Source organism: Arvicola amphibius, chromosome 3, assembly GCF_903992535.2.
Source record: "Arvicola amphibius chromosome 3, mArvAmp1.2, whole genome shotgun sequence".
Classification (NCBI taxonomy): Eukaryota; Metazoa; Chordata; class Mammalia; order Rodentia; family Cricetidae; genus Arvicola; species Arvicola amphibius.
In genome coordinates, this window is record NC_052049.1 from 42938896 (window position 1) to 42951010 (window position 12115).

The 12115-nt window shown below is 39.7% G+C and overlaps 1 protein-coding gene across 2 annotated transcripts in view; it reads left to right on the forward strand.

Annotated features, from left to right (window-relative positions):
• The window catches only part of Rnf180 (ring finger protein 180), a 144099-nt gene that overhangs the window by 84932 nt on the left and 47052 nt on the right, over nucleotides 1–12115 (forward strand). For both annotated transcript variants that reach the window (XM_038324239.1, XM_038324237.1), the window contains one exon: nucleotides 4842–5067. In XM_038324239.1, coding sequence (XP_038180167.1) covers nucleotides 4842–5067 — 226 coding nt within the window. The remainder of the gene's footprint in view (nucleotides 1–4841; nucleotides 5068–12115) is intronic.

Below are 12115 nucleotides of genomic sequence, written 5' to 3' on the forward strand. Positions count from 1 at the left end.
TAATGTTTGAAGTGAACTTACCTTTTCCTTTTGTATGTACCATGTCAAACAAGACCAACAGCAACTGAGTCGTGTTACTGAGTTCTTTTTCCTACGTTTTCCCTCCCTCCCTTCCTCCCTCCCTCCCTCCCTCCCTGCCTCCCTCCCTCCCTCCCTCCCTCCCTCCCTCCCTCTCTCCCTTCTCCCCCCCTCTCTTTTCCAGCTTTTCAGAGGTGACAGTGTCTCCCAAATGCATTCCAGTACATGACATGCGTGGTCACTTTTCTAGTAGCTAATAGTGATTTATTCATTAAGTCAATACCCGTTTTGGGGGCTGTATTATATAGGTACTTCTGTCCCTGACCCTGCTTTCTCTTAGTCACTGCCTAAATCCCAGTGGCCCATGCATAACAGAATTTATGTAGTTACCTGTTCCTAAGTCACCTGTTGTTCTCTGCTGTGTTTTAGTGACTTTCCAGTGTCATCTCTAGAATGATAGAGCAGCCACTATTGGTGGCCTGGCAGAACTTAAAAAATGACTTTTTACGAAAACTGTTTATGTATGATTTTCATTATCCTTGCTCGTTTTTCTTGGGACATAGCATACAACCAATATTGATGTCAGTAAGTAGACAGATTTAATTCCTTGGTAGGGATTAAAAGCATACAAACAGATACAGGGAAATCTCATCTATCCCAGCCATGCTGCATTCCATCAACTATGATATAAAGTTCTGTAGTTCTAGGAGTTGGGCAGAACTCAGCAAAATCCCCAGATACATATCTTTTAAGAGCGAGTGCATAAAAGTCACCATCTGCTTTCTGTGGGATCATTACGTTTATTCACAAAATTGTAATGCGTTTATTACTCAGTTCGAAAATCTAAACATGAAGGCCAGTGAAGTTGCCCAACAGGTAAATGTGCCTACTGCACGAAATACTTCACGATGATAAGTATTTTAGAGCCAGGCTCCACAAAATGGGAGGAGAGAATCAACTTCTCCAAGTTATTTTCTGACCTGTGGCATACACGTGCATGTACAAAATAAATTGATCAATGTGAAAAAAAATAAATCATTAAGAGCCCAAATGCTATGTGAGAGAAAAGTGTATCCATTGATTAGTATATCAAGGGGAAGGTAGTCTCACTAAGGAAAAGTATGAATATTAAAATCAGAACCCAGGCCGGGCGGTGGTGGCGCACGCCTTTAATCCCAGCACTCGGGAGGCAGAGGCAGGCGGATCTCTGAGTTCGAGACCAGCCTGGTCTACAAGAGCTAGCTCCAGGACAGGCTCTAAAGCTGCAGAGAAACCCTGTCTCGAAAAACCAAAAAATAAAAATAAAATCAGAACCCAAACTTTTTCTAACTGTAGAAACTATGCAAAGGCTAACATGACTGTATGGTTTTATTTATTAGACTTTTATATACGTTTGCGTGAATGCATATATAAGCCAGAGAACAATTTGTAGGAGTTGGTTCTCTCCACCATGTGGGTCTTAGGGATCAAACTCAAGTCTTTATGCTTGGTACCTTTACCAGCTGAACCACCTCACAGCTGAGCCACCTCACAGCTGAGCCATCCCACCAGTCCAAGGGGTTTATTTTTTTTACTGGAAGGAAAATCTGTGGAATCTAACAAGCATAGTAAAATGAACATTTCAGGAAATAAAGTAAATTTAAACTAATAATAATAAACACAAAAAGTGATCTGTGTAGAAGAGAACATGCATTCCCTTGTTTCCACTAAAAAGGTATAACCAGCCAAGAGTAATGTAATCCAAAATAAACATGAATCATTATAAAAAAAACTATCATGTAGAAAACATATATAGTTCTTGTTACCTGCTTCCCAATACCATTTGCTGTCAACAAAAGAGAGTTACAGCCTTTTCCCATCTATCCTGGGATACGTCCTTGTGTAGTCACTGTTTGTTGAATAATGGTCACTACTTATTTAATGAACTTGGCTAGAAACATGTAACATTTCTGATAATGCTCTAACTTAACAAGCTCTAACTAAACCATGTTTAGAAATTAATATTTGACAGAGCTGGAGATGAATCCCAGTGATTAAGAACACTTAAAGGCCAGTTTCCAGCATCCATATTGATTGATTCATAACTGCGTGTAGCTCCAGCGTGAGGGTTCGAACAGCTCTGCTTTCCAGACCTGGTCTACCCAGAAAATGCTGCTGAGCGAGCAAGGAAAGACAGTCAGAAAGTGTTCTAATATGGTCTCACTGAAGGCCGTTAACGGTTGTGTAAGTGGTCCCCTTATTGTGTTAAGAACAGAACGAAGGTTAGTGGGTTAAAGAGAGGTTAGGAAGTAAGAAGCAGCAATCACCTACAACACAGTGAGTCTCTTGGGATCTTTTACTGTTGAAAGAGAGAAGAGAAAGGCAGCCTGAGCTAAAGAGGCAGTTTCTGCTTTACACATTTGCTTGGGTACAAAGTTTGTAGAGCATGCCTGTCACACTGGGAGGAATAGGCTAGCTGGGAAGAGGGAATAAGCAGCAGGATTGGAGGCAAGGCTCAAATAAGAAGAGATTTGTACCAAGATAATTTTAGATGCCTTTGTAATAAATGAGGAGATAAATGAGTCACTGAGTATTAAAGCTTTTTATTATAATGACTTCTAACACATCATAATTTTATCCATAGGCTCAATATAATTCCATTAAAAACTTTAGCTTTCAAACCAAAACATGGCAACATGTACATAGTCATGGAAATGGCCAGGAATGACCACAGACAGCACTGCTGAAGAGTAACTAACGTGGAAGGAGTTCAGCAGTCAGCTACTGAGTCTTTCTGAAGTTGCAGATTATGATTATGGGGCAGCACAGACAATACACTAATGACTGAGATAAAAATCCCCCAGATACTTACTAGTAGAGTAACACTGCAGAGTAGTATACAAAAGGAAATTCTTTGTTAAAAAAAAGAAAAAGAAAGAAAGGAAGGAAGGAAGGAAGAAAGTAAGGAAGGAAGGAAGGAAGGAAGGAAGGAAGGAAGGAAGGAAGGAAGGAAGGAAGGAAAGAAGAAAGAAGACAAGATCAATTCAACAGGAGGATTGAGTTTGTCTGTAAGGAACACCATGCAAGAGAATCAGTTTTAGGTACATAATAACTTCGAAATAGTATGAAGTATAAAGTAATGCTAACTTAATGACCCTGGAAAAAACACAAGGGTTCTTGAATAAACACAAAATGGAAACCCCATACAGTGAAATTGTTACCGAATTAAGAACTCATTCCATCAACGGATGATACTAGAAGAACAAAAAGTCAAAATAGAGGAAAGAAAATTATTTAGAACACAAAACTCAGTACCAACAAATAACTAGATTAAATAAAAATGTCCCCATGCCTATAAGAAAAATCACGATTTTTATTTAAAAATAAACTGACTCAGACTTAGCTGTATCTTTTATAAAATGAGAATGGCCATGGGAAAAACAAACACATCTAGATAAATAAGTTTATACTATGGTGTTGTTCAGGACCAGTCGGCTGAGATACTTGGTGCGATAACACAAATACCACAGGCTGGTAAACTTAGAAGAATAGAAATTTTTCTCATTTTTGGAGGCAGGAAAGCTCCAGTTCAGGCCCTAGAAAGGTGTCGATGGAGGCCCAATCTGCGATGCTTCCTTGTAGGGGGTGAGTGCAGTTCTCACCGACAGAGGAATGGAAGAATGGAAGGCATGAGTTTCGCTCCCTTCAGCCTTTACAAAGGTTACTAATCCTGTTCTTGACACTTCTGCCCCAGGGCTTCATCACTGTGCACTGGGGAGTTAAGGTTCAGTAGGAGCTTTGGAAGAGATGGACATTCAAAGCATTGCAGGGGGTTTGGTTGGTTTCTGTCTGTTTGTATCTCAAGCCTCTTTGTCTTCTGTGTATGTTTATACCTCTATATACGTATTACAGCTATTAATAAACCAGGGTCCATTCTAGTGTTATTCACTGACCTCATACCATGAGGAGAAAAGAAGCCATCTGGTTATTTTTCCTTGAACTTCTCCTAGCTTGAGAAAACTTTTCCTAAGGCTTTAGCAGAAAGTATAGCAACCGGGGTGATGAGGAAGAAGGTGGCCGTGGTTAACGTCTGCTAACTATGTTTGAGCTAAGGACTTGAGCTAAATGTTTGAAGTGGATTCCCCTGGTTTAATCCCCACCGCGTCACAGATTGGCTGCCTCTGAGGTTAAATAATAGGAACTGTCTAGCATACCTCATGCAACTCTAAGTAGCCTCTCCCAAACTATTACATTTGGGGAGAGAACTGGTTCCTCATATTTCTTAGCCACCAAGCTAATCCCATCATTACCCCACGTTGCTTTAGCAAATCTTCCTGCTGACATTCTCTTAACTTTGACACCTTCTTGGCACTGACACCCAGAAGGATGGAAGGCAGGGAAGGTGAAGTGCTGTGGACACAGTGTAAGAGGGAGGGGGCCTGAAGGGTGTCATGAGAAGATGCCATGGTAACATCCTATAAGCGATGCCAGTCACTACTTTGGTTAGGGGTGGGGAGATTTGTAATGCCAGTGCTGGCAGATGCAACGTTTAGCCTGTGGCTCTCGTTAGAGTCACAAGTGTGCTTTAGATGCTTAGGTAAGGTTTAGCCTTTAGTTTTCTGTAGAAATATTAGGGAATAATCGAGGCTTCTGGGATTTTCATATGTGTTTTTGTTTCTTCTCACTTTAACAGATCACAATTCTAGCACTTGGAATATGTTACAGAAACAGATACTATACGCATCTCATAAATATTTTAATTTTAACAAAATATAAAGTCATCGTCTCTCAGGGAATCCGATCTTATATTAAACCAAGACAAATGTTTTCCTTGTGTTTTGCAGACCTTGAGTAATGAGATGAGCACAGATGATGAGAATGAGTGCACAGAGGAAAAGGACAGCTACATCTGCGCCGTGTGCTTGGATGTGTACTTCAACCCCTACATGTGCTACCCTTGCCGTCACATCTTCTGCGAGCCCTGCCTTCGGACTCTGGCCAAAGACAACCCCGCAAGCACTCCCTGCCCACTCTGCCGGACCATCATCTCTAGAGTCTTTTTCCAGACAGGTAAATGCCGTCTTTGGTTACCATAGTCGCTAATGTTTTCTAATTTTTGGGGGGGAAGGGGTTTAACTCCAAAGGCATCATAGAAATTGTTGTGAAGTTAGTGAAAAGCATACACAGAGTCGTTGTTGCTCTAGTTTATAGAAGGATGCTTGCCCAACTAATTGAACCATGCCAGAACCACAGGTTAAAGTAGATTTTCATTGCTGAGCCTAACTCTGCACTCAGCCCCTTCATCCTGGCTAGCTGCTGCTCAGTCTCTATAGACACCTCCAGGGTGAGGGAGATTCCAGCTGAAGCCACTGCTGCCTTCTTGTTCTTCTTATCTGCCTTTGCTTCTGCTTTTTCTGTGGCCCTTGTATCTGAGGACAGTTCACCAAGCCTGTTACCCAAACTCCCAAATCTTTAAGCGAGGAATGCTCAATATTTCACACTGCATTATGATGTTGTTAATTAGAAATGTGTTGGGTGTCATTCAGAGCTACCCAGAGATGCATGCAGCCACAGGCAATGGATCTGATGCACCTGCTCTAATCATTCCAGATATGGCTACACCCATTTTTTTTTAAGCAAGTACGAGTAATGTACTGTTTACCTACTTGGGTGGAGATGACGTGTGGCGTTTTGCCCATGTTGATGGAGAGATAGAAACTAATGCACATGAGCATGAGAACTAAAGGAAGTGGCGGAGTCACTGCTGTTACTATAGGAAGGAAGGCGCTTCCCATCTCCATGTTTTGTCCTCAGACCAATAGAGCGAAGGGAGATCAAGGAATGTACTTTATTAACAGTAAAACTGAAGAGCTTAAGCAACAGTTTATTCCCTGAAAGAAATCAAAGTCCCACCACCATCTAGGTGAAGCAGTGCGGGTGGACCCCAACCCAGCCAGCTGCACAAAGGCTTGCGAATCTCTCTAGTCAAACAGTGAGGAGAAAGTAGAGCTATGGCCCTCTCACCTTATAATTTTATTTATATATTAATAGTACACATGGATAAATGTTTGAACACATCATATAGCATTTCCTTGTGGTGAACTTCCAGAAGTAGAGATCGTAGTTAAGGCCTGTGTCTCAATAGCAATGTGCAGGGGTGTGTCTCTACAGCCTCGGCTGTCTAGTTTTCCATTTTAAATTCCTGACCATGAGGATGTTTTGTATATTTACTGCCAGTCTTTGTCATATGTGGAAAACAGTCTTCCCTTTTTGTCCTTTACACCTTATTTTTGGTTATGGTACTTTATGAGTGGGGCAAATTTCTAGGTCTTGTTTTTTGTTTGTTTAGTTAGTTAGTTTGTTTCTTTAGTAGCATCGGGTGTTTAACCTTTGTCTTTATTGTTAAAACTTGGGTATTAAAGGCTCTGCTAACCACACAAGTTTATAAGCTTCCCCTTTACGTTTGGGTTGTTTTAAGTTGCGTTTTGACATGTTTCCTGAGGAGCTTTGTTTACCTAAGGATAAAGCACCATTTGACAATACTTAGGCACATGCCCCAGCAACATTTAACATCTGTTCTCTCTGTGCCAACTCAACTGTCTTCCTTTGCAAAGCAGAGCAACTCCTCAAACGTGTCTCTCTTGGCAGCTGTCCCATTCCTCTTATTGCCTAGTCACGAGCATTACTTCCCTTCTTATCATTTTAAGATTTACATTTTAATAACTCACAAAGTAAATTTAAATGAATTTGAGGATGAGTGGCATTTTAGTGAATATTTTTATAATAGTGATTATTATTGTTTATCACTTTCCAGTAAAGTGCTATAATTCCTTTCCTAAAGGCTCTGCACATTCTATGTTGACTTTATGTCTCTATATCGAGTGCTTGCTATTGTAACATTGATTTTTTTTACTTCCTTCAGTTTCTGCTATTTCTGTGGATGTTAGGAAAGTCACCTCGTCTTCAGTTCTTCTGTTCCCAGCATCTGAGTGTTGGAAATTATTTAGTGAAAAAATTAATCATATAAATTACCTAATATCATTATTCTGATTGTGAGATTGTTATTGCCAATGGTGGTGGAGGAAAAGCTTGGTTCTGATTGTGGGATTGTTATTGCCGAAGGTTATAGAGGAAAAGCTTGGCTCTGATTGTGGTATTGTTACTGCTGAAGGTTATAGAGGAAAAGCTTGGTTCTGATTGTGGGATTGTTATTGCTAAAGGTTATAGTGGAAAAACTGTCCTCCTTTATAGCAGTGAAGATACTCCCTGATGAATAAGGGGGTCCCTTGTATCATATTTCTGTTAGGTCAGCTCAGTGGGTAGAAATACAATGATACTCATTCCAGATTTATCCCATGCAATGCTCTTTCGTGAATAATATCCTTATTCCTTATTCTTTTTTTTTTTTTTTTTTTTTTTTTTTTTTTGGTTTTTCGAGACAGGGTTTCTCTGTAGCTTTGGAGCCTGTCCTGGAACTAGCTCTTGTAGACCAGGCTGGTCTCGAACTCACAGAGATCCGCCTGCCTCTGCCTCCCGAGTGCTGGGATTAAAGGCGTGCGCCACCACCGCCCGGCAATATCCTTATTCTTGAACTGTAACTTTCCCTAATTATATGCTCTTGCTTAAATTACTTAGTGTTAGCTGGTAGTGTTAGCTACTTAATGCTAATAAAAGTTGAAAAGTTGAAGTGAGTTAGGATAGACAAAAGAAATGACAGAGGCATCAAGACTTGCTTATAAAGTAGGTATGAAGCTAGACTGTTGAAAGTTGTAAGGAAAAAGTCACATTGGTAATGGGTTCCGTAAGTTGTTAATTAGTGTCCGTAAGTGTCTTCTTTCTTCCTAGCTTAGCCCTGAATATTGAGCATCTTAACAAAGGCCAGCGGGTCCTGGTAGCAGACTCCATCCTCTGTTTCTTACTAATCTGTCCCACTGGCCTGCAATTGGTTCATAAATGAGCATGTGGTCTGTCCAGTGAAGTTAAAAGAAAATAGATGGGAAGAACTGTTTTCTTTCTCTTTGAACAGGAACAAAAGTGTCTAACAGTGTTACTTGCTGGTAGACATCTTCTGAGCAAGTGATAAATCAGCCTTAGTATGACTTTAATATGGATGTCAGAGCTGAGAAAAATACCTGAAATGGGATTGTAATATCATTGTTGGTCCACTTAGTCAGACAAGTCGAGCTTTAGATTTCCTATTATATGAAATAATAAATTTGCTCATTAACTAGGGCAACTTTAATAGATTTCCCATTAAGCTTCAACTAAAAGTAACTTAACAGACCAGGCATGATAATGCACACTTTTAATCCTAGCACTCGGAAGGTAGAGACAGTAGGATCTTGGGAATTCAAGGACAGCCTGGTCTATAGCACAAGTTCTAGAACAACAAAGGCTAGATAGTAGACCCTGTCTCAAAAGACGAACAAAAAGCAACTTACTGATAAAATTATACTAATTTTAAAGATAACAATAAGGAAACTAAAAATGATGGATACACAAAATTTCACAGGTGTGAAGGGTAGAAGACAGTATAAAAGCTAGTCAATAATGTTTTGAATTAATAAAGAAATAATAAAGTGAATATGTGAAGTGGTTATGTTATTGGTATCCATAACCTCTACCAGCACAACTATTTAACTAATGAAAATATTCTTTTAAATCACATTAACTTAAATTCATAGAAAAAATTGATAAGCGTTTTTTAAAAAATACCTACTAACATTTACCACTGTTTGGTTGGGAAGGCGGTTCAGTGGGCTAAGAGTACTTGCTGCTGTTGCAGAAGACCTTGGTTCAGTCCCCAGCACCCACATTGTGGTTCACAACCACCTGTAACCCCAGTTCTAGACAATCAGACACCCTCTTCTGATCTCTGACAAAACCCCTGCCTGTATGACTACATCCAGGAATACATACATATATTCATACAAATGCATAAATAAGGAAACAGCCATAGAAGACAATAAAGGAAAACAGCTAAGAAGAACCTTCCTAGGGTAGAGTGAGCCTCAGAGGAAGATAAGGACACACTGCCCCTGTAGTAGAGCACCACAGAATCTGAACCTAGGGCAGGTTTTGCCTTATGGCATTGAGAACAAGAGTGAAGGAGATCATAAGTAAGAGTGGAGGGTAAGAATTGGGTGGGGAAAGGGCCTTTCTAAACTGTACATTCAAGTTCTAAAGAATTAAAATGTAGGCAGCCACTAAACAAGACCCAAGAAAAAGAAAAACCTACATATCCATGGTTAGTTGGTTTTTTTTTTTACAAGAGTGACAAAAATAAGCTTTAATGGTGGTTGACCATATGCTTCTGGTACAACTGTTTACCTATATGGAAAAGAATGAATTGGACTCCTGCCTCACAATATGTGAATGTATGTTCGGTGTAGAACAAAGCCATAAAGGTAGGATGAACTAAAAATAAACTCTTAGAAGAAAACATATCTTTGTCAACTTTGATTTAACAGTGGTTTCTTAGATACAACACCTAGGGCACAAACATTCAAGGGAAATAGATAAATTAGACTTCATCAAAGTTAAAAACAGCCTTACTTCAAAGTAGATACATCAGAAAAGGGCAAATGAGGATCTTTTTGCTAGCATTCTGACTAATAGACTCAAGGTCCATGTAGTGAGATCCTGTAAGTTGCACAGAAGAGGGGAATGTCTCGACATTGGAAGGGGGTCTGATGTAGGAGGTCCTTTTGTATATGTGTTGCTTTTATTGGTTAATGAATAAAGAATCTGCATTGGCCTGTGATAGGGCAGAGTAGAGCTAGGCAGGGAAAACTAAACTGAATGCTGGGAGAAAGAAGGCGGAGTCAGGAGATGCCGTGGAGCCAGCTGGAGACAGATGCCAGGGACAGATAAGCCAATAAGCCACAGCCACGTGGCAATACACAGATTAATGGAGATGGGTGAGTTTAGGATATAAGAGCTAGTCAGAAACACACTTAAGCTATTATCCAAACAGTATTGCAAATAATATAGTTTCTGTGTGATTATTTGGAGGTTGAGCAGCCGGAAATGAACTAACAGCCTCTGACTGAAAGAAAATACTTTGCCCAACAGAGGGTCACAGCGTCAGTACATCTGCTATAAAATCACTCACTACTCCCGCCCCTTTCCTAGTCACAATACACCCTGATCCTAAAAGAATGTTCCTACCCTTTGTTCTAATATTTTTCTCTTCTCAACCAACCTTCCTGTATTCACTGCCTCCCTAACCTCTGGTTCTAGTAGGCTGGACTGCAGCAGAACTCAGAAAGGATGAGCAGATACAAAGAAATAGAGGCAGCTAATTACCTCCCCTGTGTGTGGAAATCATACCACAAGCAGGGAAGTAACATTTAAGCTAACCTGAGATTAAGCATTAAAGGGGAATGTGATATCCCATCAGAGATTTTGGGGCTGTCACAAGAATTGAAGGATGCTACTTGAATTTAGGCAGCAGGGCAGTGGCATCCTGCAGCTTTGGGGACAGTACCAAATAATTCTGAATTACCCTGTTTCTGTATGACCTTCAAATATCCTGCTTGACTCCATCCAGGGCATACAGATTCTTAGCAAGACTATCACACTCTTTCTATTCTTTTTTTACTGTGACCATCTGTGATTTTTCTTGATCGTGTCCAAATTTATAGGAAGGTCATTTCATAGTTTCTCTGATTCTACGCCAGCAAGTCTCCTCTATTAATTCTTATGCTAATGCAGTTCTCAGTTTGCTTATGTTCATGCCTCTACTATTCCATTTTTTCCAATTCATCTCATATGGAATAATCTCTGCCTCTGAAACCCACACTGCTTCTGTATCAGGAAGGCTATTTGATGGTGTCAATTTGTATTCTAGCATAGTCATTCCAAAACTTTAATATATGCAAATGAATTTTATTATGAAAAGAAATAACAAAATACAGTATTTAAAGTGTGGTTTCTCAGAGTTCTGCCATCTTTTTACCACTTTAAAAATTTTACTCTGTCTACATATTAGTAGAGATATTTTTTACTTAAGAAATCTTCTTAACCAACATAATTATCCTCAGCAATATGTCTGTTAATTTATGGATTTGATGTTCTAGTTTATATCTTCTCTTATACCTTAAACATATGTGATAGATATAAAATAGTCACTCTTATCCAAAATCACTTCAATATTATTAATTGCTTACAAATCAATTTCTGGAAATCATTGGCTCATAATTATGGAGACTCATGTCTAGAAGAAAATCCCTGAAATGACTTGACACAGTTCCTGAGAGTGAGGTAGGTAAAGCACAGCTCGCCCACTCTAGTTTTAGGAGATGGCATATTCGGTGTTGTCCAGGCTCTCTCTACCTCCCAGCTTAAATAAACGTCCATCCTGATGCTTCCGAGGAGCTGCAGCTACTCACAGACATCTTTCTTATTTTTCTTCCATTTTTTTCTTGATCTCTACTATACCACTTGGTATTTTTAACCATTGAAGTGTCTTACTTTGATTATTTTTACATAATGATATAGACTATATGGTGGGTAATACTTGTACCATAATTTGGGAGACAGAAGGAGCACTGTGAGTTTCAGGATAGGCTAGACTACATAGCAAGCTCCAGGCCAGTTTAGGATACAGAGTGAAACCTTGTTTGAGCAGGTGTCTCTGTGATAACATGAAGTGTCCTTTGGGTATACGCCCAACATGGTATAGCTGGATCTTGAGGCAGATTGAGTCCCATCTTCCTTAGGAACCACCGCACTGACTTCCTTAGTGGCTGTTTGAATTTGCACTCCCAACAGCAATGGAAGAGTGTCCCTCTGTTTCATATCCTCTTCGGTATGAGCTGTCAATAGGGTTGTTGACCTTAGCCATTCTGACAGGCATAAGATGGAATATCAAAGTAGTTTTGATTTGCATTTCACTGATGGCTAAGGATGCTGAACCTTTCTTTAAGTGTTTCTAAGCCATCTGAGTTTCCTCTATTGTGAATTCTCTGCTTACATCTTTTTTTAATTGGGTTATTTGTTTTCTTGGTATTTAGTTTCTTAAGCACTTTATATGTTTTGGATATTACCTCCCTATCAGATGTATAGTTGGTAAAATTTCCTACTGCAGGCTGCCACCTTGTCTGAATGATGGTGT